The sequence below is a fragment of the Pocillopora verrucosa genome, chromosome 1 (genome assembly GCF_036669915.1).
Source record: "Pocillopora verrucosa isolate sample1 chromosome 1, ASM3666991v2, whole genome shotgun sequence".
NCBI classification, from domain to species: domain Eukaryota; kingdom Metazoa; phylum Cnidaria; class Anthozoa; order Scleractinia; family Pocilloporidae; genus Pocillopora; species Pocillopora verrucosa.
The window spans coordinates 1,003,674-1,029,605 of record NC_089312.1 but is presented as its reverse complement, the minus strand read 5'-3'; the positions used below and the strand labels follow the sequence as shown (position 1 = coordinate 1,029,605).

At 38.6% G+C, this 25,932-nt stretch overlaps 3 protein-coding genes across 8 annotated transcripts; 1 reads left to right on the top strand and 2 right to left on the bottom strand.

The window, feature by feature from the left end:
- Positions 1-70: 70 nt before the first annotated feature.
- LOC131785473 (protein canopy homolog 4) lies at positions 71-5,771 on the top strand. The gene is made up of 6 exons (XM_059102361.2): positions 71-469; positions 1,779-1,899; positions 2,127-2,224; positions 2,752-2,873; positions 3,593-3,710; positions 4,017-5,771. Exons 1-6 carry the CDS (start codon positions 361-363, stop codon positions 4,814-4,816), a joined length of 1,368 nt encoding a protein of 455 aa, XP_058958344.2. The 5' UTR covers positions 71-360; the 3' UTR covers positions 4,817-5,771.
- A 663-nt stretch (positions 5,772-6,434) lies between these two features.
- On the bottom strand, positions 6,435-8,314 carry LOC131785529 (adenosine receptor A2b-like). Its single transcript, XM_059102439.2, has one exon. The coding sequence runs from the start codon at positions 8,285-8,287 to the stop codon at positions 7,325-7,327; it is 963 nt and encodes a 320-aa protein (XP_058958422.2). The 5' UTR covers positions 8,288-8,314; the 3' UTR covers positions 6,435-7,324.
- A 2,652-nt stretch (positions 8,315-10,966) lies between these two features.
- Positions 10,967-25,905, bottom strand: LOC131785501 (enolase-phosphatase E1). 6 transcript variants are annotated; one of them, XM_059102400.2, is made up of 15 exons: positions 25,582-25,905; positions 24,340-24,418; positions 23,673-23,725; positions 23,025-23,102; positions 21,901-21,985; positions 20,878-20,966; positions 20,080-20,216; positions 19,102-19,489; positions 18,668-18,995; positions 16,622-17,831; positions 16,318-16,539; positions 15,008-15,367; positions 12,956-13,503; positions 12,340-12,389; positions 10,967-11,874 (listed from the first exon to the last, which is right to left on the bottom strand). In XM_059102400.2, exons 1-15 carry the CDS (start codon positions 25,714-25,716, stop codon positions 11,521-11,523), a joined length of 4,116 nt encoding a protein of 1,371 aa, XP_058958383.2. In that variant the 5' UTR covers positions 25,717-25,905; the 3' UTR covers positions 10,967-11,520. The 6 variants fall into 6 exon arrangements, with proteins under 6 accessions (XP_058958383.2, XP_058958382.2, XP_066025185.1 ...); XM_059102399.2 differs by having other exon boundaries at positions 10,967-11,878; positions 12,341-12,389; XM_066169088.1 differs by having other exon boundaries at positions 10,967-11,878; positions 12,341-12,392; positions 23,673-23,719.
- Between the last annotated feature and the right edge of the window lie 27 nt (positions 25,906-25,932).

Here is a 25,932-nt window from a genome sequence, read left to right as displayed (position 1 = left end):
GATCGTAAATTGGTCAGCGGAAACACTTTTGTCATTTACAGTGCATAATGTATCTACGTATGCCGTTTTGATCTTCCTCAGGAAAATTTGAGCGCGGAAACCACTTGCCATATTTTCCTTTAATTTGAAATCAAGACGAAAAAAGAGGGAAATAAATAGAAGTATTTTATGGAGAAGCTTGTATGATTAGAAATTCCCAAATTTGGAGTAAGCCCGGGAGAATCGAACCGGATACGATGACCAATCAGACACAACTATCGAACCAGCTGTTAAACAAACATATGGTCGAAATTTATAAAGTTCCTTAAATTTTGGTTCATCACCTGTTAGCTAGGGTTCAGATGGTCTTTTTATTTCGCTATGGGCAAAATGCGAATTTTTCCCGTTTCATTTTTACTTCTGGTCATTTCAGTCACGGTCGATGCCGACATCGATGCAGAGGAAGCAGCATTGCCAACAAAATGCCATGGTGAGTAAGGATTATTCTATTCTTCGCTTTTTTATTAATCCTTTTTTGTAAATGATACCCAAGGAAATAAAAAAAAGCTGTGTGTATAAATCTCTGAAAAACAAAAAGTTATTTCAGAGACGCGTTAGTTTTGACAAAAAGACAAATAAACAACATAGTAGATGTAGTCTCCTGAGAATGACCTGTGAATTCTGCAGCTACAAATGTTTGTTTCCTCTCTACTTTTTATTTATTCGCTTATTAGCCGTTAAAATTGATCTTCCAAGAGACGATAAAATATTGTAAATTTAGACTCCACAAATGTTTTAGAGAGTATCTTATAGCTAATCTGAAGCTTTTTTCTGCTAACCATAGTAAATACGAATGCGGGGAGATTTTTTTTCTTCACAAGCTGCTTGTTTGTTTTAGCTCAACAGTTATGTTTTCCAGCCAAATATATTATGCGTTAAAAATTTTATTTCAATATTTCACACAACTTTTATGTGGCATTTTAACTTTGATTCGCCATTAAAAAAACTTTTGTCGTTCTTGAAGTTACCTGATCGAGTTCGATTGAAGAGATTCGAAACTAAATTTTGTCGAACATATGTCTGAAACATGAAACTGTAGCTTGCCAGTCAACTTATTTTTTGGAGCCAAGAGACGCGAGCACCATTCAATTAACTTCTGTTCATTTGATCGAAATGTTGATTAGGCTTTGTTCACAATCAGATCACTGACTCAAATTGTGTCATATGTCAATATGCACAATTGTGATCTTCTAAATTAACAGTAACCACACTTTTGATTGGCTGCCTCAACAAACTTAACTTTAAACAGGTGCAAATTGTTGGTTAATATTGGCACAGTTTAGAGGCCAATTTTTGTTTGGTCAATGTTTTTCTTTTTGGTGAATAGTGGTTTATGCCCTCAGGGAAAGGATTTGTTAATTCTCTCTCTGAGCACCTGCCTTGGATCTGCAATCTAAATTATTTCAGGTTTGCGTTTCTAGCATTAGATTAAGCTGTAAACTGATAAGAATTTCTTGAGGATTTGATACCATTGTGACAGTAGTAGTTCCCCCTCTATCTTTTTCAAAGTACAGTTAACCCTTTAACTCCCACAGGTGATTAACAATTAACTTCTCCTTTAAATGTCCATAAATTATCCAGCAAGCAAGTAATGAGAATACTCACACCAGGTGTAGCACTCACAAGGGAGAGTTGAAATCAGATCTTGGGACATAAAGGGATAAATAATTTCTGTAAGAAATAAATTTTAAAAAAAAAATTTGTCTTTCTTAATGTGTTTGAATCTCTCAATGTTACAGTTTGTAAACACTTGGTACAAGAACTGCAGGATGAGCTTGAAAGGTCTGGCAAGTCCAAGGAAGTCTTCCAAACAGGGCAGATATTTCAGGAGCAGCGTAAGGAAATAAACTACCAGTATTCGTACGTATGCAAATCATATTGCTGTAGTCAATTGCCTCTAGATCATGGGAAAAGGGGAGACATATTAGTCTTACAGCTAGTTTGGCATACTCTGGAGCTGGAATTAGCCAATACCAGTTTAAACCTTTTACCTCATTTATGTGGGGTTGCAGACCTCAAACAATTTTCAATGAATCATTAATTACATTTTAGAAACTCACACTCTATACTTTTATATTTTGTTGCAGTGAGGTTCGTCTGAATGAAGCTCTGGAAAATGCCTGTTCTAATGTTTTAGATTACAAAGTGCATAAAGACAAAGTGAAGGCTTTGAGATATGAAAAGAGTGAGTGAAATCATTGTATTCAAAAGTATTCCCCCTTTTCCTAATGCCTTGTGATATACAATTTTTGACTCTGTAATGAGTTTCCACCATAAACACTGTGTAAGGGTATTCTCTGTAGCCTTATTATACTGAGAGATGCTCTCCACTAGGAGGAAACTTTCACTGGGTAGTAGAAGCAGTTTTTCCTTCACAGAATATTTTCTGACAATTTATTGTTTTCTCTTAGAATTTGTATCACATTTTGAAAGAATGCCTGTTTTAAATATAATCCTCTGCAATCATATAGCTTAAGCCCAAATTTTCCAAATTGAACAAGTCCCACAATGGAGGGTGTTGTCCAACACAGGGCCATTATCGTAGATCTCTTTGTTCCAAACAGGGTCCTGTAGGCTTCCATGCTCTTAACTGCCCCTTTGTTCCTGAAATACCTGGACAAGTTAGCCTAATAATATACTGTGTTTTTATATGTCCCTGGAATTAAAACTCAATACTAAGTTGGAATAATACTTCTCTCTCTCTCTTTCCAGAGGAAAGTGTAACATTCAACACCCTCAAAGGACTCAAAAATCAAGGAGTCAAGGTAGACCTTGGATTTCCTTACGAGATGTGGGACACGCCTGATGCTGAAGTAACAAGGCTAAAGAGCAGGGTAAGACCTTGGTAGACATTTTGTTATTTAAGTTATGGGCTGTAGTCATTGGCATAATTTGTTGGTTACCTTGCAGGGATTTTCTGGCCATGATTTCAGTCAAAAAGATGGTGTATACTGATTGGCAAAACTGAGGCCTGATACCCTGAAATTTTCAGTGCAAATAGTCTGAGACAAAGCTGTCAATTGGCCATTAAGTTTCACTGCAGGTTGTTGACATGTGAATAAAACAGCTCTCATTCAAGAGAGAGATCAAGGACTTGAAATCAAGCACAGTTAGTCACACTAGGATATCTGTCTCCTGCCATACTTAGCACCCTGGCTGCTTTGCTGTTACTCAATAAATTCCTGTTCAACTTTTTCTTATAACTACATGATCTTTTTATCAAAATCACTAGCAACATAATAGGGTCCTTGACACAAATAGTGATTTTCCACAATAAACAGAACAGCAGCTGTTTTTGAATAAGGTTCTGTAGTTTTGCATTTCTTGTCAGGTTACAGAGTTGTTTTAAAAATGGTGGTATCCACAATTAATTTTTCATTACATTTGAGGACAATTTCTGGTTGCAAAGAAGGCTTTTTAATTCAAAGCTCTAAATGCAGCAAGGAGTGAATTTTTATGAGTATTTTTACATTGTGAAGATACTAAGAATTATGTTTTGGCTGGAATATGATTTAATAATCACAGTTTATAACTACAGTGCCATTTCTTTCAGTGTGAATTAATGGTTGAGACATATGAAGATGACTTGACCCAGTGGTACTGGCATCACCAAAAGGAAAATTTGACAAACTGGTTATGTATTGAGAGAGTGCTGGACCCTGGGGAGGAGGGTGAGAATTTTTTAATATCTGTTGTTTTATGTGGGTGTGGCCGTGTGAAGGGGTGTGGCACAGGGGCTGGGGTTTGCACTCTAGTGTCTGACTGGTTTTTGGGACCTTGTCGAGTTGTTTATCACCTCTTATTAACAAAGGTGGCAGTCACTGTCTTGGTAACATCCTTGAGATAAGGGTGCACTGTATGCATTTTTATTTTCCTCTCTTAGACAAGAAAACTAAGAAGAAGAGAGAGTTTCTAACGCGTTATGTTATCATTACGCCGTATAACAGAGTTCCATATTATTTTTTTCTTTAACGCAGAGTGTTTCAATGAAACTGAAGCAAAAAATACAGATGACAAGAAAGGCAGTGAAGGGACAGAAGAGAAGGGAAAAGAGGGTGAAGACAAAAACCAGGATACAGATGAAGACAGAGAAAGGAAAAAATTCGGAAAGGAAAAAAAGAAAGGGAAGGGAAAGGAGAAAGACAAGAACAAAGGCGGAAAGACATCAGCTGGAAAATCGAAGAGGTCTTCGCAGGCTGAAGAAGATGATTCGGAGAAAATCCAGCGTCTCATTAGGCAACAAGCCCAAGAGCAAGAGGAACACCGCAAGAAACGTGGCAGGACAAAGGAGTTTGTTGGTGGTAAGATGGACGAACGAAAACGGCGAGAGTTCCAGACCAGGCTCCGAGACATTCACGATGTCGACCGTCTCCGACGCGAACTTCGGAGGATTCGTCAACGAGAAATGACCGAAGATGATTACAGTGCAAGAGAGCCTTGGGAACGCCATATGGACTCGAGCATTCCTGAAGAAGTCCGACGTGACATGCGACGACATCGGTTTGAGCGAATGAACGATCCCGAAGATCTGAGGAGAGAGTTGCGCATGCGAGCTATGGACCTCGACGATGATGACCATTTCTTCGAAGAGCACTCCTTCGCTTTTCGTGAATTGAGCCACCGTTACATGATAGAAGCAGAAGAAATTCGTGATCCTTTGGAGCTGAAGAAACGTATCGACGACCTTGACGCGCTGTCGGCGATATTTTCTTGTGGTTACGAGCGTGACCGACGACGAGGGCGACACGGTCGGCGCCCTTGGAAAGACGAATTTTGAAGAGTTGGTGCCGGCCACAGAAAGTTTTTTATCTTTAGCAGCCCCACATGAAATAGTGACACAGGGACCCTATCGAGCAGAGAGCGAAACAAACTGGTTTTCACAGACTCTATCAATTTGGTCTGAGGTTATGAATTTCAATCGGTTCCTCTCGCAGAGGGTATTAGTTTAAAGTAATTTTTCTTGAATAACATAGATAGACGGGACTGCATTGGTATTGCTTTAAAACCCCCTTTTTGTCATTAAAAACATGCGTCTCGCACTTAACTCTCTAAAACCATCAAGTGCAGAGGAGAATAGGGATTTGATCAGCGCCTACTGTCAGCCTCGTACTCAGGTTTCTCTCTTTTCTTGAAACACGTAACGCAAGGTGTCATGGGCCAGTCGCTCTCTAAGAGTTACTAAAGCCATGTTACCATGGTGCAGTGTTCACCGCTTTTCTCGCCATTGTAGTAGGGTCTGGCTGCTATATAGACAAAAAACCTACCGCTTTACATGTTTCAAGGACGACATGTCACTTAGTAACTATTTAAATTAATTCTTGACTCTGTTCACAAATTTCCTTTTTGGCAGGCGTTTTTGATTGGCTAATTTGTTGGGCTGCTAGTGATTAGAACATTAAGGGTCTAGAAATATAAGCAAAGGACATTCCAGATGCACGCATCCTTTATGGTGGAAAACAAGTTGTGTATTTTGGTTTCTATTAAAAGTTTGTTCACACTTGCAACGCAAAATGCATGTAAATTTAATTAACACAAATATAAATGACTGCCCGGCGTAAGGAATGGAAACATCGTTTTCTTGCGCTTGCCTTCTGTGCATTTGTTTGTATTTGCTTCATTTGTGTGAGCTGATCCTTAAGCGCACGCAAAGTTTAAGAAAAATTTAAGGCTTGATATGATTGTAGGAAAATAGTTTAACTGTATTTGTCGAAATAAATGACTGGTTTCTGTTCTTTTACGTGTCACATGTTACATGCTGAAAGACGGGCTTTAGTTAGATTACTATTCGCTCATAATTAAGAACTGGAAAAATGAAGGATAGTTTTAAAAACCGATGTTACTATATTTTCTTGTTATTAATGAGCAATTTAGTGATCAGTGTACGGAATTAACTGAGTGGAGCTTGCAACGCGGGGGAGGGGGGAGGGGAGCTGAAAACCAGCGCCCAGGTCCCAGGGTTTTGTTACATATTTTTCGATGTAACAAACTTAAGGCTAATTGTGAATCGTTCCTACTAAATCTGCCTTTTTTTTCTTTTGAAATTTTACTTTCTACATATCTCCTTATCAATGTTCCGGTGGTTTCTTTTTTTAACTTCAGGGCATTCACTCTCCACGACTTTTAAACAGTAAAACAACTATGAAGATATCACACCATCGCAAATACGTTTAGAGATGAGAATTTTCGAATGGACTTAAGATGCAAATTACGTCCTTTGACCCGGTAGTTATTCTCAAAGATTCCATACAACAACAGGTTTTGTAAAGTTCCTCTTGTATCTAATTTTTCGCTTCCGCAGAAATTGAAACAGAAGGATTTTAAAGAACATATTTTCCATTTCAATTTGCATTGAAGCGTTGTACATTCCTTTTGACATTTATTTCCTGTAACAGCTACAAACAAAACCCAATATGTGTTTTACAATCTTTAAATCCGATGCAATATTTTGATAGGGCGTCTACACACGAAAAGATCGCGAGATCAGTGGACTGAATTTTAACCACGCTTTGTTTGCGTATTCTCAGTTTACAACATTAGTTTACTACTAACAGTACAGACACAGGCCGCTCAAGCTTACGTCTCGAGAAAAAGCCAACGATTAATTAATGAAAGCGTCGTGCGTTGTGTAACTCGGTGCTAAGTTACGAGAGGAACCGTTGAAAATTTGAACACGTTATAAGGAATAGTACTGGGAACGAAATATGGTCGATTTACAACGATAAATATATCGAAATATGAACATTTTACACGTAAAATTAATAGAACTTACTCACATCCTGTGTGTCCGTTGTAGTTTCTGGCGATTTTTACCGTTTTAAGCTTGCCATCATTGTTATTCCTGTCAAAAGACTTCACACCGAGTCACACAACGCGTGACGCTTTTACGAATTATTCGTTGGCTTTTTCTCGTGACGTGAGCTTGGGCCACCTGTGGTACAGATATCTTTTCACTGACGCACTATTTAGATATGGCTCAAGTAAAATTGAGTTCCGTGCAAGAAACAAGAAATAACGATGTTTATATGAAAATCAGTAATTCAAAGTTTTGTTTACATCTTGTTTTGTTACTTTCGAACTAACTCATCACTTTAAACAAATTACACCCCACAGGAAAACTTTTCCATTACGATCGAGAACTCTCTTTCCATACTTTAGAGTATTTGCGCACAATTTCATGGATGGAGATGCTTAGTAACAAATCATTGGAACTTATTTTTTTCACACTAGCTTCGGTCGCAGATTCTCCTCTTGTATTAATTGTCGATGACTTTTCACTTTTCAACGATCAAGATGTAATCTGTCTCATATTCGTTCTACCTAAAGTCACTGAATAAACAGTAAGCAATATAGCTCGGCGAATTTCTCGCATACGATAGCAGTAAATCAAAGGATTTATGGAAGAGTTTATGTTAATAATTGTCAGTGTGAAGTTGATAGCGATCCAATTCCATTCCGTGTATCCCATTATTTTGCCCAATGCAAGGCACAAGGAGTAAGGGAGATAGCAACACAGTAGTACACAGTACACCAGGAACATGTTTAGAGCCCCCTTCCTTCGGTGTTGTAGCATAAGATTTTTAGACTTTTTGTCAACTTCGTGTCTTAAAGTTTCAATCCTCTTCAGATGTACACAAGCGATGCGGTAAATGTTGATGTAAGCCGCTGTTGAGATGACCAGGCAAAACATTATTCCTGAGACGAAAAAGTAGGACCTATATGAAGGAGCAAACATAACCCAGATCAGAGGAGAAATCGCGCCAAGAAGCCATAAAATGACGAGAAATCGGCGGACACGTTTCAATGTGATGACATCTTCGCATCGTAAATGGAGGCGGAGAGACAGATAACGTTCTAAACTGATTGCAGTCACTGTTCCAAAAGACACGCAAGAGAAAATGGACGCTGTTACTGCTACAGCAACAGACATTGTGCAAGTAGATTCTTTAACTCCCCGCTCGGCAAACGATATTAGATACGCGATGTAGAGTGGCTGCAAAATTAGACCGACTCCTAAATCAGACATGGCGAGGCTTATCAGCAACATATTTGCCGGAGTCCATAGCGAGTACGAGTGCCAAATTGAGATAATGACCAAGGCATTGGTCACTGTTGCCGTGATGCAGAAAGGAACATTTAGAACAGCGTTGACAATGAAAGCTGTTCTGAACGGATCATTCCCAAGTGCTGCCATGTAGCTAAAACTACTGAAACGATTGCAAAAATCATCCTCGGAAATATTGCCGGACATGTTCGTCACTTACTGTGTTCTTGTTAAATCAGGTTTTTACTGCTGTGAAAAAAAACCATTTTATCTCAATGGAACACATTAAGTTTTTAGTTAAAGGAATTAGTTCCTGACGTATTAATTTGCACTTTCCAATCTTTTGGCCAATTAAATTGCACGAAAGGGCAGTTTGAGGGCTTCCTTTTTTTCCATATCAGCACCTCCATAAGGAAATATCAATATTACCAACTTGTGATATGCAACGTCAATAATTTCTTTAAAATAAGACCCAATATGCCTGATTTCATCCCTTTATTTATTTTCCTGATTTCGTAATTATTCTCGAATAAGCCACGATTCTTGGACGAATAATTTTGTCTCGAAGCTTCTAATTTCGTGCAATCAGCGATGACTTAGCATTTCTGTTTTCTTGTTACTTAGAATAATAAATTTCGATCTCCGCGATAAGCTACCATTGGTTTTGAAGTCCAATGAGGTATATTTCCTAATTTAGTACAATCTGCGTGTCTTTCAATCAACAGCTGTCAAACTTGAGCAACGTGAATATTTATTTTCCTGAGAATGTAACAATTGACTCCAAAAGATTCGGATCTCTTTTTCTTCTTTCACATTTTATTTCACCTGGACCATAAAATACTTCCGATCTCTAACGTCAGATAACTCTGAGGAAGCGAAAGTAAATATTCCGACATTGTGTTTCCTCGTCGTAACAGAAGCGACTCGAAAAATGAAAATGAAAACGGCGGTTTTTAAAAAGCAGTTGCCATCAAATCAATGACACAGCTCTAGCTTTGCCAAGGTGACAAAAGTGTAAGTAATGAAATGTGCGGCAAAAAAAAACAAAAAAAAAACGATATTTCCACGGATTCTCTTTACCTTCCACTATAAACAGTAATTTTAGCATATTAAAGGTCTTGCTTTTATTTTATTCACATCATTCAATTATACAAACTTGCTTCTAGAAGCCATTTCAATTTGTTTGTTTGTATAACAATTTTTAATCGACAGCTTATACGTGACGAAATACGTCTCTGTGTTAGAAGAAAAATATCGCGAATCTGCAGAACTCTAAAGAAAAAGGATAAAAGTCATTGCCAATTCTGAAATGGAAAAGGGAGATTTTAAGAATAAATTTATCACTTGAGAATGTTTGCCGTAAGACTGACAAGGCACCAAAGTTTTTTTTTTATCCGTAAATTACAACAAAACAGATAAAGAGCAGAAATAAAATTTAGATCCCTTGGCCAAGAGAAATTTATTTCCATTTGTTTGGTTCTGAATTCGGAAATTAAAACAGTTTTTGGTTATCCGCTACGAAACTTCATCTATTACGTTATTTAATCACCTGCTCCTTATAATTTTCCTTTCAAGACTTTTTCTTAAAAACAATGTAGGAAAACACGCAAATTTTGTGGCTGAATAGATCTTTGAAGCTGAATAAATCTTTCTAGTTCTCTTCCTTTAAGAATCAGAAAAGAAAAATAAGGAGATATATGGTAATTATACACGTCATAGCTATTCCAATGAGCGTGTTAAGAAAATCTAGTGATTCTAAATTGCGGATCTCACAATCTTGAATATGGACAAAAGGAGAAACGTGCTCAACTGAACGTTCAAAACCACACGTTTTCCTCCAAGCTGTTATGTGATGACAAATTAAATTTCGACTCCATGATATTAAGCAATCGCTGTATTTATTTAAAGCTCAGCTGTGCAACTCTGCAAAATTAATCAACGATATTGTCTGGGCCCAAACTATAGCCGCTCATATCCCTTAAAATTCTAAGCCATTTTCTCGCGAAAGTGAACTTTCTACCGTAAAAGACTTAACAGCTCCGGTTCAAATTTCCCACTCACATCGGGTACAGACGACAGTCAAATGCTCGTGGGTTGCCTAGGAGGGAATGTTCGAGCTTCTAATTGATCGGCGCATAACCTACTTCATAATGGTGTTTACATTTCACATGGACAAAAGTGCTCTTTGATAGCGGAAATACCGAGAACGGGATCAGGCTAATGTGAGACCACCTTGCGGAAACTACGTAAATAAATGAAGCAGGAACATGATCTTCTCTGTGAATCACGCTTAAGTTAAATTAATTGACACAAGGCGTCATACGTATGCGCAAAATTCCATAAGCGCTCCTCGACCTTGGGCGAGAACCGAGGTTTGGAGCCAAGGACATAAAAACTTCAACGTGCCGTGCAAAATGTGTCACGGTGTTATACTGTAGAACTGAGCAAAAAATAAGGAAGGAAAGCGAGAACCTAAATAGCCACACTTAAGCCAAACTCATTCCATTTCTTGTGCTTCAAGTTTACAGCAACGAAAATTTAAGCGCATCTGATTGTCATGTTGGTGATTAAAAGTACTTCATTGGCTTCGCTTATGTCGTTGTCGTCTTTCACGCAGGCCGTATTCGATCAATACTTTGGACAGGATTATACAAGTAACCGTGCTTGATACGATCGTTTTAATTTGGAAGAAGGTAGGAGGCACTTCCCAGTAATAGGCTTATGTAATTGTTCCGCTGGATGAGATCGCATTTCCACCATTGGATTAACGAGGGAGATTGATAAACAGAAAGTGACCATGTTGGGAACATTAAAAAACCATTTGCCCAAAAGTGACTAAGATGGGGTCTATAATTGGCCACAGAATAGACTTTAATTGGGTAGGGGTTCTGGGAGGCCAGCGACACATACCCAGCAAAAATTGATCCAAGTACCCCTCCCACTGGTTGTTTCATACCTGCACTTAAGACAGGTACACTATTTATAAATACAAGACTCACTTCCATCACTTTTTTATCACTATTTAGGGCACAATTTTTGACAATCCAAGTTAACTCCATGTCTCAAGTCTTATTTACACTAGAAATTAAACTTTCTATGATACCTTTTCCTTAAGTTAGTACTCCACCACAGACTAGATTAAAATCAGGAAAAACAAAACAAAAAAAACAACAACCAATTGGAAAAACAAAAATAAAGAAAACACAAACATGACAGGTTCTTTAGCCTAAAATCCAACAAGTAAGGCCTTGAAAAAGAAGATTTGTCAAAAGGGAAATCTGCTAGTGCAGAGGACTTCACAGAGACACTTGCCATAGTAATTATTAGCGGTTTATGTAACTCCTGCGGGAAATTTTGACACGTTTTGCTCACTAAAGTAGATTGAGATTAATTATATCCTTGAAAAGTGCAATTTCCGACGGTGTTGAGCTCGATGAAATCTACTTCCTTCCGCGCGATCCTCTGTACTTTTTATACTTCTTCCCGCGTCCATAACCCCTGTTATACGATCCTCTGTTATTCCCTCTGTTACCGGAACTTTTATTTCCCCCACGGAAACCAGACCTCCCGTAACTGGGCTCCTTCTGCCCGTATTTTGATTGCCTTTTGTTGTTCTTGCTCTCTTTCAGGTGTTCAAATTGATTCTCGAAGTCCACGACACTGTTCGAATTTTCCGTAAACTGGAAACATTTGATTGGTGAATTACTGACATCGTCCCAGTCCACTTCGAGTTCATCAGTGTCTTCTGTTGCAACAGTTTGCGAGGGTTTCTCAATCTGTCTGTTTTTTGCAACAACCCTTCAATCAGAAAATGTGTAAGGCATTGCAAAATACTGCTATGATTCACAATATTAGCCATATTTGTGTTACAATTCCCTTTCCCCCCGTTGGATTGTTTAGTTCAAAAATCTACGCTTGGAAGGCGAACTGGTTGGTAATTTACAAGGGAGGAGTAGAGCTGTAAGGTAGAGTGGAGGATTTCACCCTTTACTCAGACCCGTAAACTACTCGGCCACTGGTCTTTTGACAGAGTCAAGTTACAAACGTTGAAAACAGATTCAATTGCTCATATGAACACTAGACACGTATTTCTAAGAATGGAGGTAGAATGTGCTATTATGCGTTACGAGTTGATCTGTGAACATTGAGGAGTTTCCAAGCCTTCTTGGCATCCTTCCCACCCACAACGCTTGCAAAATTTACTCTTACCGTAGTAAATGAGGAAATTACCACAAAACTTTGATAAAAACAGAAATGCACCTTCTATCTTTGTCTCTGCTGCTTCCCTGACTCCTGTCCTTCAGGGTAACTACTGGAAAAAAGGATATCAAAAGGTTCGATAGAGATAGTACTTTTTAGGCCGTGTCGCTTCAGAACAACAATAGCAGAACCATATGGTCAAGTGGAAGAGCAAATTTCCCATCGATTCATTAAAAGAAAGTGTTTCCCCCCTCCCACCCGCCTTGAAAGGAAGACCTCACTTTACGAAATTTTTCAGTTGGACGAAAAGTCTGAAAATTTTACCTAACAAATCAGACTTCAGAATTACCGCTACTTCCCCTGAATGGGAACTCCTGTCCGTTGCATTTCCCCCGACAATCAACTGGCACCAATCCAAACTACTGAGTGAGATGAAGCATAGTGAAAGTTTCCTGCTCAAGATCGTAGGAAACCAAACTACCTTGACTAGAGCTCGAACTCCGGATCTTTCGACTACAGCATAAAGCAATAACTACAAGGAAAGAGTTTTTCTCACATAACTGTTAAAAGTAGACCTGATGTGATTCCAATAAACCGTCCAGCGAAAACCTTATTGCTCCTGGAAGCTCAACAAAAGCATCCACAGGTAACCAGACAGTCCAGCAAAGAACTCACCTCCTACTTTACGCTGCGCTATTGATGTCCTTTTCTTAGCCTCCAGTTCTTCATCCACGTGCTGCGAGTACATTTCTTTCGGAATCTTCTCGTTACAGAGCTCACAGACCACGTGATACTCGTCACTCTCCTCGCTCTCAGAATCTCTTGGCCTCCGAGACTTCTTGGCCTTAGAGCTTTTTGATAAAGATAGGGGGCGTTTCTTGCTTCGACCACCAAGTATGGCAAGTGCGATATCATTTTCGTCGGTTCCTTCTTCTCGAATTTTCCTGGATTCTTTACAACGCGCAGAAATGCGCTGAGCTCCGTACTGCATCATGAGGCTGTCATCACATATACCACTACTAACTGATGAATCGCTGTCCGACTCCACTTCTTCTGTTCCACAGGAGGTTTGTCGATACTCGGGCTCTTCGGTACTGCCACTTTCATTTTCTTGTCTTTCCTTGCTCATGTTCAAGGGAATGTACTCACCGAGGAATGTCTGTGCTGCTTTCTTCTTTTCCGCGCTGAATGGACAAAAAGGGAAAATGACATCTTCCGAAGTCCTCAGGGAAGAAAATTCCACCAAATACAAAACAAAATGAAAAAGCAAGAAAAGAAAATTTTGGCGCGCATATCAAAATGCACTAATGAGTGCCAAAGGAAAGAACAGAAATCCCTAATTTTCAATCAGTATTCTTAAAGGAAAACTCTACAACAGAAGGCTCATTTATTTATAAGTACATGAATATGATAAGCTGAATCCTACAGGGATTTTGATTGGTTCGTACTAATGATCTACTGGAGGGCAGATGCATAGATGACCTTACTATGAACATCATTTTCCTTGTTTAGCGTGTAAACAAATGCGAAAAAATTGCATGTTGCCGCGGGTCTGTACAGTGTAAAATATCACAGAAAACTTCAAAATATGGTGGGGACATTAGTGACATTCTCAGCTGCGCATAAATGCCACTTTTTTGTTCTTCCCACATTTTGACGTCATCTGTGATATAATACTGAACAGACCCACGGCAACATGGGATCTTTTTGTTCACTTAAACAGTCTGGGAATCAACTCCTCTCACTGGCTACCAAATATGTCTTCTATTACTTCTTTCAACAAAATCAATCAAACAAACAAAACAATAGGAAAGGAATGCAACAAAACCCTGACCCCGGCATAATCGTTTCCCTTCCTGGCCCCTCGCACCATCACAACTGCATAATTATAAACGTGGACCAGAGTTCTATCCATCGAGAAAAGTACAAATAAACTGAAACAATTCTTTATTTCCGCAATCAGCGTCAACTTTTTCACGAGCTTACACGCATCAAAAAAGAAAAACGATCACGTTATTTACAGTAAATGTGTAATGGCCAACAAGAAACTTTCGTGATGATCAGGATGTTCTTTTAACTTTGGTCACTTCACTGTATGTTATCTTTTCCACAGTTACGTTTGTATATTTAAACTAAACTTTTGGAATGGAAGACCTTATGTAGTGTGTGATCACGATCACCGATTGTCGCCGGCCGCGCATGTGTTAAAACATGGAACACCAGAACAAGCTGGGACATCGCGGAATTTCGATGAAGGAAATTAAATATTAAATAATAGTATAATTAAAATACATATTTTTTCCTATGTTGGGAATTAAACACACCGACAGAGGGGTTACTAGTCAGCGGAAAACCAAGATGGCGGACTTGACGCACTAAGAGCGCGAGCGACACACAAATTGAGTTTTATCTTTCTTAGATATATCTTAACTCTTTCTTATCAAATTTTACGTTTATTTTCTTTCCTTTTGGAAATTCCACGGTATTCCGGCATATCCCGGCGTTCCGTTATTTTTCCAGTGTTTCAGTGTTCCTGGTGTAAGCACATGCCGCGCATGTGCACGGAGGCCTTTACACACATCTTCCCGAGAGCATTTTAAAAACTACACCAAGCGCTCACTTAACTGAAGACGGAAAAGGTTGTTGGTAGATTTAAAGACAATATAATTAAAACAACTATTAATTTCAAGATAAAAATAATGGTTATGAAACAAATAAAATCAAAACCTTGATGTTTCAAGCCAGTTAAGGACACTAGGACTGGTTTCTCTCTCGTTTTTCTCGTAAACTGTCTCTTCACTCTCTGACTCAGCCCTTGAGGCTCCTTTGGTGTCCCTACTGGGTTTTCGCGAACCTCGATCAAAGCTTCTAGAACTACCGTGTTGATCAAATATTCCAGAGGTTGCACAACTGGTTTCAAAGTCAAGATTTCGCTTAGCAGAGGCAGAATCCGACGTTGAAGTGTCTTTCTGGAGTAGTTTCTGTCTCGCCAAAGGAGACCTCTGAAGCACGACTCTAAGGTTTTTCAACTCTCCTCTTTCGCCACTTAAAGTACGGTAAACTGTGTTCGCACCTTCGGAAGGAACACTGCAAAAAGGAGTAGGCTATGTTATGCTATGTGTGACTCGGGCTAACTATCTGACTATAATTAGAAAGGAGATGGGCTGGCACAGTCATTAATTTGTCTTAAGTTTATTCACAGAGCGCAAGTCGAGTGAGCAAGTCGCAGTTAGGTTTACACGTGGATGTGATTGGTTGAGAGGATGGCCCAATCACAAGGCATGATAGAACTGCTAAACTCTAAGATCATTTCGAACACTCAATTGAAAGTTAGTCTTTTCGGTGTTTCAATATCTTGGAAAATCAGACCACCCCGGTAGCAGCTTGCTCGAAATCTCGGCATTCCTGCCCGGCTCATGACAGTACCGTGAAACTGGTCTAATCTAGTAAGATAGAACAATCTTATCCAAAGAAACTACACCATAATAATTTGAATTGGTCCTCATTAACAGCGCTAGCTTAAGTAACTCCTTTCGATATTAGCTGCAGAACCTTTGAGAGTGAACTGCAACCACGGTTACGTTAACGTGCTAAAATAACTTAAATCTGAAAATAGCCAGTTACAGTACTATACTACACCTTTAAACACCCTCTTTGGATGAACCCGGTCTATTGAGCAGGCTAAGATCCCAAGAGCGGGCTGGCTAACATCTCAAGATCTCACCTTGTTACTTAAAAGCGTCCATAAGCTTTTAAAATGAAACTACAAAAATAAAGCCTTTTTAATCTCGGTAAAAGAGCTGACAATTCCCATAACGGAAGCAATTTGGCTTAACTTTCAAACTCTTGCCCAGTTACCGTTCTCATATGAACTGTCCTTCGAACTTTTTGACAACTATGTTAGAATGGCACATAACCAGCCTGCCACGTTATCGTTCCCAACTTTCCCTGAGATTGTCTGATAACCACAAGGCCTGGTTACTTCAAACACATAGCTCCATGCAGCAACTGAAGTAAACCCTAACCAAGACATTCACCTTCTGAAACTCGGTCCAGGCTTGCTCCTAAAACCAGGCTCCTCCCTGTTCGTTTGTAAGCCAAACTGCGCCTGTGGGGGTGGACCCTGGCAGTCTGATGCATGAGCTTCTATTTCTTTGGAAGTAAAACGCTCAAAACACAACGGGCATTCTACCGTTGATTCCAATAGTGCATCCTCTGTTATTTCGCTTGGCTGCTTCACTTCGAAGTGGTCTTGAGAGCTGAAATGCAAAGGAGCGTATCATTAATAATGACCTGGTGCTATAAGTCATGCATGACCAATATCGTTTCTCTGATGTATACCTTGACGAACACGCCTCAAGCAATCCTCTTCGTGTCTTCGTCTTTAGTCTGTTCTCTGCAGCAACTGCTGCTCTTTCAGCTGCCTCCGAACGCTTCTCCCTCGTACGCTGACTCTCAGTCACTTCAAGATGATCTTCCTCTACAAATATATCTTCTGTCTGCTTAACAAAAGAACTTGAAGCCGTCAATGAACTCCCAGTATTTTCAAATTCACCGACAGCCTCAGGTTCTTTGTCCAGTTTACTGGACGTTACATCAGGGTTGCATAACGCTTGTGATGGTTTCAGTTCATCATCCTCCACCTCCTTCCCCATCTTTTCCAGAATACTCCTGCTAAGCATGGCTTCGGATTCGCTCTGTGGAGACACAAGATGTTCCTCTACATTCTCTTTCTGCTTTCTGTTTCTAGTTGTAGCTGTCTTCGTGCCTTCCTCCTCTGATGTAGCCGGTCTCACACACTCGTTTTCATCATCAGTAGAGTCATCCTCCATGAAAGGCCGCGAAATACTCCTATGCCTTGGAGGCCGAAGAACATCACCCTCGTTTTCTAGTTCAGTTTCCATCAAGCAGACATCATTTTCAACTTCCCTACCATCTGGTAAAACGTCTATTTTGCTTGCTGGACTTTCACCTTTAGCCTCGCCTTTAGTCTTTGCTGAATTCGCTACAATTTCTTTTTCTTTTTCACCTTTCGGAGGTGAGCTACCCATAGCAACTGACTGGATTTCAACTGAGTCTAAATCTAAGTTAACACTGCCATCGAATAACATTTCTGAATCGCGAACGTCTACATTGGTAGCTTTCTTACGCGCCTCTTTTGGATCATTATTACGCAAACTATTAGAATGAACTCCGCCTTCGCTTGACGTTAGTTTTGTCAATAATGATTTTCCTTTCAAGCTAGCTCCTCTTATTTCCCGAGTCTCTACAAAGTCAGAAATTTTTCCACTTCTTGCAGAGCTCTTCAGCGTTTTCTTAGCCAAGGAGCTCTTAGTTGGCGTACAATGTTGATCCAAATAGGACTGCATTAAGTCACCATCACCGTCACTATCACTGTCTATTTTAAACGGAGGTGCGGTAACTGTACTCGTTGATTTACTGCTGGTTGAGGAAGCAGTGGGTTGCTGAACCGTAGTACTTGAGCTTTTCAAAGTTCTTCTCCGCTCAGAAGCATCATTGTCTGAATAGTTCTTAATTCCGGGGCTTGTTTCTGAAGAGAAAAATAAAGGCCTTATCATTCAAACAAAGTTAAGCCGCTGTTTAACAAAAGTATCAAGAGGGCCGAAAGCTAGCAGTGGAAGGGCATTCACTTAATTTAATCAACCCTCTTATAGAGAAAGCCTGCGGCCCACTGATTACTTAAAACCGTGTTTTGGGATAGACCTCGTGTAAATAACCGGCCGTAAGAATCTTGTGAGAGTAATATCACTGATAACCAACTGCTAGTCACATTATTCAAATATCATAGCCTCAAATTAACAAGTCGTTACCATTTTGTTGCGTTTTGTTTAACCCTAGTAACCTGAGTGATAAACATTTAATGATCGCCATTTGGGTGTTGGACAAATTCTCATTGTGAGCACTACAAAAAATGTAAAAAGAGAGCAGTATCGAGAACTTTCATACTGATGTTAGGGCGTAAAATGCTCTGTTAGGCTGGCAGCTCCTAAAGATAATTAGAAAGCGCATAGTCTGATTGGATGAAAAATTACCGTTTATCGAACCGGTATGCCTAACACTACTATAAAAAAGAAAAATCTATAGATGGCACTATCTATCAGATTTCCGTCGTTATCATCCACTACGGACAACGAGGAATCACACGTGATTAAAGAGAATTATCCTGTTTTCTAAACAGCTAGTGTCTTTTTGACCAATCGTTTGCTCTCAGCACGAGGAAGAGGGCGTCGTGCATGACGGGAGCCACCAACAGCTGCAAATAAGATTATTCAAAAGGCTGCGTGAGCTCTTATGATAGTAAATTGGTGGGAAATGTAGATTATTGTTCAATCATTCTGTACTTTCACCTTACTAAACATAACTCACCTCTACGTAACGATCCTCTGGTAAAAGGGGAGCCTTTTGTTCCAACAGAGGCAGTAGTCTTTGCCGACAGTGCATCCAACGTGTCCCCTTGTCTGCTCCCAGCTACGACAGGGGAACCCCAGGGAATGAGCTTTTTGACCCTGGACTGCGCCTTATGCAATTGCCTTCTATACTTCTCAAACATTCTGATGATGATTCGAGTATACGCTGGAATGCTCACTCCAGGAGGAGCGAAGTACAAATTGGCCTTCATGGCTTCTTTTAGAGAGGTGGGTCTACACTGCACATTCTTGTATCGGCGAGATAGACGAACAGTTAAAGTTGTAGACTGTGAATGAAAATAAGTGCAATAAGTACAAATGTAAGTTTACACTATCACTGTCTCTTTAAACCACGTTTGGGCGTAGAAATGAAAGTTTATTCACTGTACTTACAGCCATTCTTTTTGGAGAAGGATCATCAATTCCATCAGGTGACCTTTTACAACCTTTCTTGTTCACATCTTGCAATTCATCTGAATCACTATCGTGCACAACTGAAGACAGTTTTTGCCGTTTCGGAAGATCTTTCTTTTCCAATACTACAATTGCTTCCTCGTCATCTGTTATGTCATCATCATCTTGCTCAAGTTTACGCTTCTCTCCAGTGTTGTTATTATCTCCACTCTTGGAATTTTCCCTCTGAGATTTTTGATCATTACCCCTAACCTCTTCCAAAGTCAAATCATTGTCTGATTTTGTTCCTGTTAGGTTTGGAAAGCCTGATTCGTCTCTCTTAGTTCTTCTCAATTTCAACTTTCTCCTTACCTTCGTTTTGTGCTGCCTGTAAAACGAAACGTGTTTATAACTTGACACTCCAGAAGAAATTATAAAAACAGTAACTACCGCTTCGCCCAAAAATATATTGGGAAATTTAGATGCAAACAATGCCTGTTTCCTGAAGCGCATATTTTTGCGAGAGTATAGCTTAAGAAAAACTGGAGAGATGAACTCCCAGAACAAGATATGAGCATTTTTTTCAACCTTATGGGAAGTACTGTGTTCATCATCCTCCAACATTTATATCTCTTTTGCAATGAGTGGAAGACAACAATTACAAAAATCATCACAAATATTTCCAGTTTATGATGTTGACTTTTTAGTTTTATTTGTGACAGCCTTTTTGAAAAACAAGTTTGTGTTTTCTCATGTATAAAATTCCAAACAGAGACTTTCCATGAATCTGTTGCAAGGTTGAAAAGTTGGAGAATATCACTTTTATATCCTCCAGTTTTGGTTGAGGCAAGAATATGGGGTGGATCATAATTACATTTCTGAGTAACACAGAAGGTTTGCCATGTAACATCACACTTGAAAAAGGAAACAAATCAACTGGAGGAAGGCTAACAAGTCTGTGACAATGTTACAACATACCTGGAAGAAGAGGCAGCCTGATAGGAACTTGACTCTTTTCCACTGTCATCACTTAGGTCAGCACCATTTGACCTCACAGTGACAGGTAAAGGGGGGCTGTTTGGATGGTCTGTGTCACTGTCAACATTCCTAGGCACCTAAACCAACATCACACATGTCAAATATACTGTAAACTGTATTGAAATATACCGGTAGTCAAAAATTTACACACCAAAACATGATAGTAAAGTCTAAAACCTTTAAATCACTTGGAGTGACTAGCACTTGATATCTCTTTAATGCATCATCACTAAATTAATATCCAGGTCATGAGAATAAAGAAAATTATCACCAACTAAAATAATATCTTGATTTTCAAGCAAATTTTCCAACCTTTCAACCCACAGTAAAAAAAATCTCCCATATAAATACAAAATTTGCCACAATGTGGATTAAATACAATCAGAATCAAAGTACTGTTTTTCTTCAAATAGAGCTTATGGTCTAATAAGCCTCCTCCCCAAAAGAACCGCCCACTTTCTTGGCCATGATGACAAATGAGGGCCCCTCTCACATAAGCATTCCCCCTCATTATTTACTTTCTTAAAAAAGTAGGGATACAATGAAAACCTGTTCCTATTGCCAATTTTATACCTTTTTAAGCTTTAACAACAGCAGAATTAGTACAGAAGAACAATAAGCACCCCCCCCCTCAAATACCCACCCTCCTTCTAATAAGCACCCCTCCTTTTGACCATAATTTTAAATAAGCACCCAGGCTACACAGAATTGAATTTTTAAAAACAATGTTAAATGCACCTTCTTTCTGGCTGGGTTTTCTTTTTCTTCAAGAGGAGTAGAGAACAAGTCTGGAGATTCAGCACGCTCTCTTTGATCTTCTTCACTACCTGCAATTTTTTTAACAATAAGTAATTTTATCACATATTCATTACACAATAATAATCTTTGTGTTTTATTTTTACAGTTACTCACACAAAACTGACCAAATTTGTTTCAGGCTCTAAGCACTGATTGGAATACAATCAGATTGAATCCCTGTGATAATTGTATCATAATTATATTTAATTAAAATTATTCTTATTTTTTAATTTAGGATCCAACAAATGAAGGAGCTATTAGCATAAATCTACCAGCATTCTATTAACCAATCTGATTGGTTAAGCTACAAGTCATCTATTCCGTGGCAGATAGCGAGCACACTGAGTAGCCTAACATGGTGTGGTTGTGAAAAATAAAATTAAAAAAAAAATTAAAAAATGACCCATCTTGTTGTAAAGTTTTGAACATGTCATGATAGTTAGCTTTGCTCTCATCAATTACACATGTAAAGTGACAACAAGCTAGAGCTTATACATGTGCTCTAATTGTTAAATAGTGAAGGGATTACAGAGAGGCAGGTATGTTCACCAAGATGGTGGTTGAGTCTTCAGAGTTAAATCATTTGTGACTACTGGGGTGTTGCTACAGCTGTACATGTACAACTGTAGTTCATCAAAAGTAACATCCCAGCAATTTGTCAGGTTTTCCAATCATTTTTTCCAACATTTTCATACTCTTGGGTGGAAAGCAGACAGGTAGTGGGTGAGCTTAGTGTTCAGCCAAAGGAAATAACGTAACAAAGTGGTCATGGCTTCAAATTGATTCCTCCCTGCATGGTTTAGTGTGATAAGCATAGAACTATTAATCTTCCCTCTGCACTGATGTGCACATCAGTTTTTTCCAGCAGATTTTCCCAATATCATATTTCCAATATTTTTCAGATTTTTCTAATATTTCACTACTTGTATAAGGTTTCAGTAACATGCGAGAAAACCAACATACCTGGGCTTCTTTTTGAACATTCTTTCACATTAGTTTTCAGTCCATCTGATCTCAGGGGCTTAATTTCCCCTTGAACATCGCTAATCTGAAAAACAACAGCCATGGAAATGTTTATTTTAAAGGACACACATCAAGAAGACAACAGAACTCACAGTGTCAAAATCACAGAGGTATACACTAATTGAAAAGATTATTGATCTACATGTACAGTATTACTTTGTTAAACAATTTAAATTGAGTCAAATAAGCCATGATAAATTCAGGCCTTCTACAGGATTCAGATCAGCAAAGATCCTTCAATACCTTCAATCCTTCAATAGTTTATTTCTTTCAATATACCAAAAAATGGTAAAAAATTCCTCTGGAGGTCAGAAGATTTTGGTTGTGTCGAGCCATGATAAATTCAGGCCTTCTACAGGATTCAGATCAGCAAAGATCCTTCAATACCATCCCTCCAGTACATTGTATATACATGTAACTCAATTCATACACTAATTTAACCAACATGTTCAAGTATGTGTGTTGTTTTATCCCAGAATAGTTCATCACCATATTGCTTTTCATGAGGAGATAACTTATCTTTCATACAGCAGCACTACTGTTTAACAATACCAGAATCTGGTAATGCATTTTATTTTTGTTTTTTTCTTCCCGTGTTGGTCTAGAATACTGACAGCAGTGAAATATATAACGTATGAACCAAGCCAAAAACCTAGAGTGACTTGGTCAGTCATATTTTTCCAAGCTTTACAAATTTTGCGTGTGTTTACAATTGGCTTCTCTCTAGCTTCTAGTAATGTAGCAATCTCAGTTGCTTTAATTGTTTTCTGAGTTTACTAAATCTAGATTTCATGGCAGTGATTTGATAACCCTTCAACGCCCCTGAGTGACTTGGGATAAAATTTCTCCTCACAATACAATAAAAGATTAAACAAACAAGCAATGAGACTAAAGAAAAATATCAATTGGGGGACACCACTAAATTCTCAGAACTAACATTATAGGAGTGATATGGCAGACAGTAATGAGAATTACTAATGAGATCTTGAGGATCAAAGGGTTAAGTGTTCTGACTCCATGAAAAAAAACACAACAACAGAATAAAAGAAACTGAAAAATCTTACCACATCTTCAAAACTTCCACACATTTTCCTTCTTTCCTCTTGCTTATCTGCCTCAATTCTACTCATGATAAGAACTTGCTGGTTTGAAAAAAAATGAAACCACATCTGTGTTATACAGTGTAACATCTGGTTGGGTTGGCAAACAGAAGCAGAATTTCACTGTAGTGGAGTTTTACTGATAACATGACCACTGTAGGATGCTAAGGAGATGCCACACCCTAAGATAAGCATTCTGTGCTCTTGAAAGATCTAATGTTTAGGGTCCAAACAAGGGTGAATCTGCCTTGGTTTTGGGCAAGGTACTTCACTCTGCAATTGTCAGCCAGCTTTTGAGTACAAACGGGTACCAACACATTGTAGATAAAACTTGTGGAATATTTTAACAGTAAATGCACAAGAAGAATTCCTCCCATACCCATCCTCCCACAGAACAGGGATAGGATAAATTTCAAGAGAAACAAGCCCAAATGTTGGAAAGACTTAATTAATCCTACTTTACAGTGAAAGCACAGTCATGGAAAAGTCTTCCACTGCTTCCGGTTTTCCTGAAAGTTTGCTGGTTCCATTAGAGTAGAGCATTTTGCCCATGTTCATGTTAATATTAACTGTTAGTACATAGCATCTACCACAAAAAAGGTCTCTGCTTACTCGTAACTCCTCTTCATCCCAGTCACCATTCTCTTCACTACCACTACCTGTTGCTAAAAAGATTAAATTTACTGGACAGTCTATCAATTGACTTCAAATATTTAAAAATTATTCAATGAAGTGGGGGTAAACACATGTGGATATTCACCATGCCCTAAGGCAGCAAGGTGAATACCCACCACTTTCATCAACACTGATGTGAATAATTCTTTTGGTATATACCATACAGACACCAGAAATTTAGTTTATTTCTTTCAATATACCAAAAAAAGGTAAAAAATTAAACTCTCAACACATGATTTTGTCTCATTGGCTGCTCGGAGGTGAATAGTACTTGCTATTCATTTCCAAACCAGCCAATGAGTTTTCCCAAATGGCACTATTCACCAGTGTGGTATATACTAACAACAAATATATCCTGGGTTAAGGAAGGGGTAAAAGTAGCTGCCCAGTAGCTCAGATACTGAGACTGAACCAAAATTACAGTGGCACCAGTTCAAGCTTATATTCCTCCCTAGATTATATCAAACAGTTTGCTATTAGAAAATTTAACCTGTTTCTTGTCTCTGTGAGTGTTTTTTTTTTTATTCATTTCTAGTACAACTTTAGTGTTGAGAGGTTAAGTAATCTTACATGCTCATAAAGTATCACAATAGTAACCTCTTACTTAATTCAGCCTCTTGTTTTTGCCTCCTTGTCCTCGGTCTTGATGACCTGTTATTCCTCACAGTTTCTGCCACCTCTTGCTGCATTACAGAACAAAAATAAGTAAAAAACAAAAACTGATAACTTATTCCATCAAACTAACAATAAAAAAAAAAAATTCCTCACTGTTACACCTGGAACATGAGAAATGAGTCTTTATCTGTTTACTGTGAGAAAAACACAATTTTGACCAGACACATGAATGAATTTCATGCTATAATTTCAGTAGAGTGTACTAAGCTACCCTTGATGATTGGAATTTTAAGCTGAAAACTTGAATTAAATAATTGACACCATAAAAAATTTGCACCTGTGATTTCCTATCAAACTGATGTTAAGTTCCCACTAAACAGAACAACGGCAAGTTTTTAGATATCATTGCTTACAATCCTAAAAGATACTCTATAAATATGGTAATTTTATATTCAAGGAGCTATTAAGACAAAAGAACATGCATCTGGGAAGTGATAGCACTACACTTACTGCTTCTGTTTAAGAATCCCCTCCTCAATAAGATAATGATATCCCCACCCCTCCCCTCTCAAACCACACTCAACATGCAGATTACAATTTTATTTATAATGGTAATAGGACCAAGTGGAGTCCAATTCAGTCTGTGAGTCATACAAGTGATTAACAACATGAGACGACCGCAAAGCGAGTGTCTCATTTGTTTATTACGAGTATGATTACTGACAGAACTGGACGACAAGAAATCCTGTTACCAATTAATCATAAGCAAAAATTTCTCCAGTGGAGACAATGTCTTTAGTTAAATATTCCTCCGTTTTGGAAATTGCCTTGTTTTTCTTTGAATAAGTGGTTGTTGCTATGGTTGTCGCAATCAATTCTGTGATTGGCAGATTTAGCTGAGTGGACCTCATATGATTGGCTGCTTCAACTGTCTGATTACAGCCAATTGTCTAATTCCACTGTCCAATTACAACTGTACAGAATGATTAGTGAAAAATTAAGCAGCTGATGCACTAATCACATTTGAGGAAATTGTAATGGTTATGATAAATAGGAAAATCATAATTATCAGACTTTGAATGAAAATCAGTACCATTTACGACCAGGATAAATGTAGCCAATGTCCACTTTCAGCTTCAGCGGATGGTTAAAATCAAAGCAGAATTGTCGAGCCTAATTCAACCCCACTGACAACAACATTAAATTAACTATTTCATCCTTCACCACTAACCGTATTTATTTCCTCAATTTCATCGTCATCGATATCCTCGATCACGACTCTGCTCTTCGACCGAGCCCGACTGACGAAATTTCCCATGCCTCTTGCATATGATGAGCTGCTGGCTTCACGACGATTTTTATTCATAATTTCATCAATTTCCCAGCCATTCGCTCCTTACATAACCACTCAAATCAGTAAAAATTGTTTATAAAAGCCCAGGATTTACTTCACCGAGACGATACCGTTTCACTTAACCAGGAACAACGATAAACACAAATCATATTCCGCCCTTCAAATAGGAAAAGAGATAACGATTCGCCTGGATGAAACCAAAATGGCGCGCGAAGCACCATGTGACTA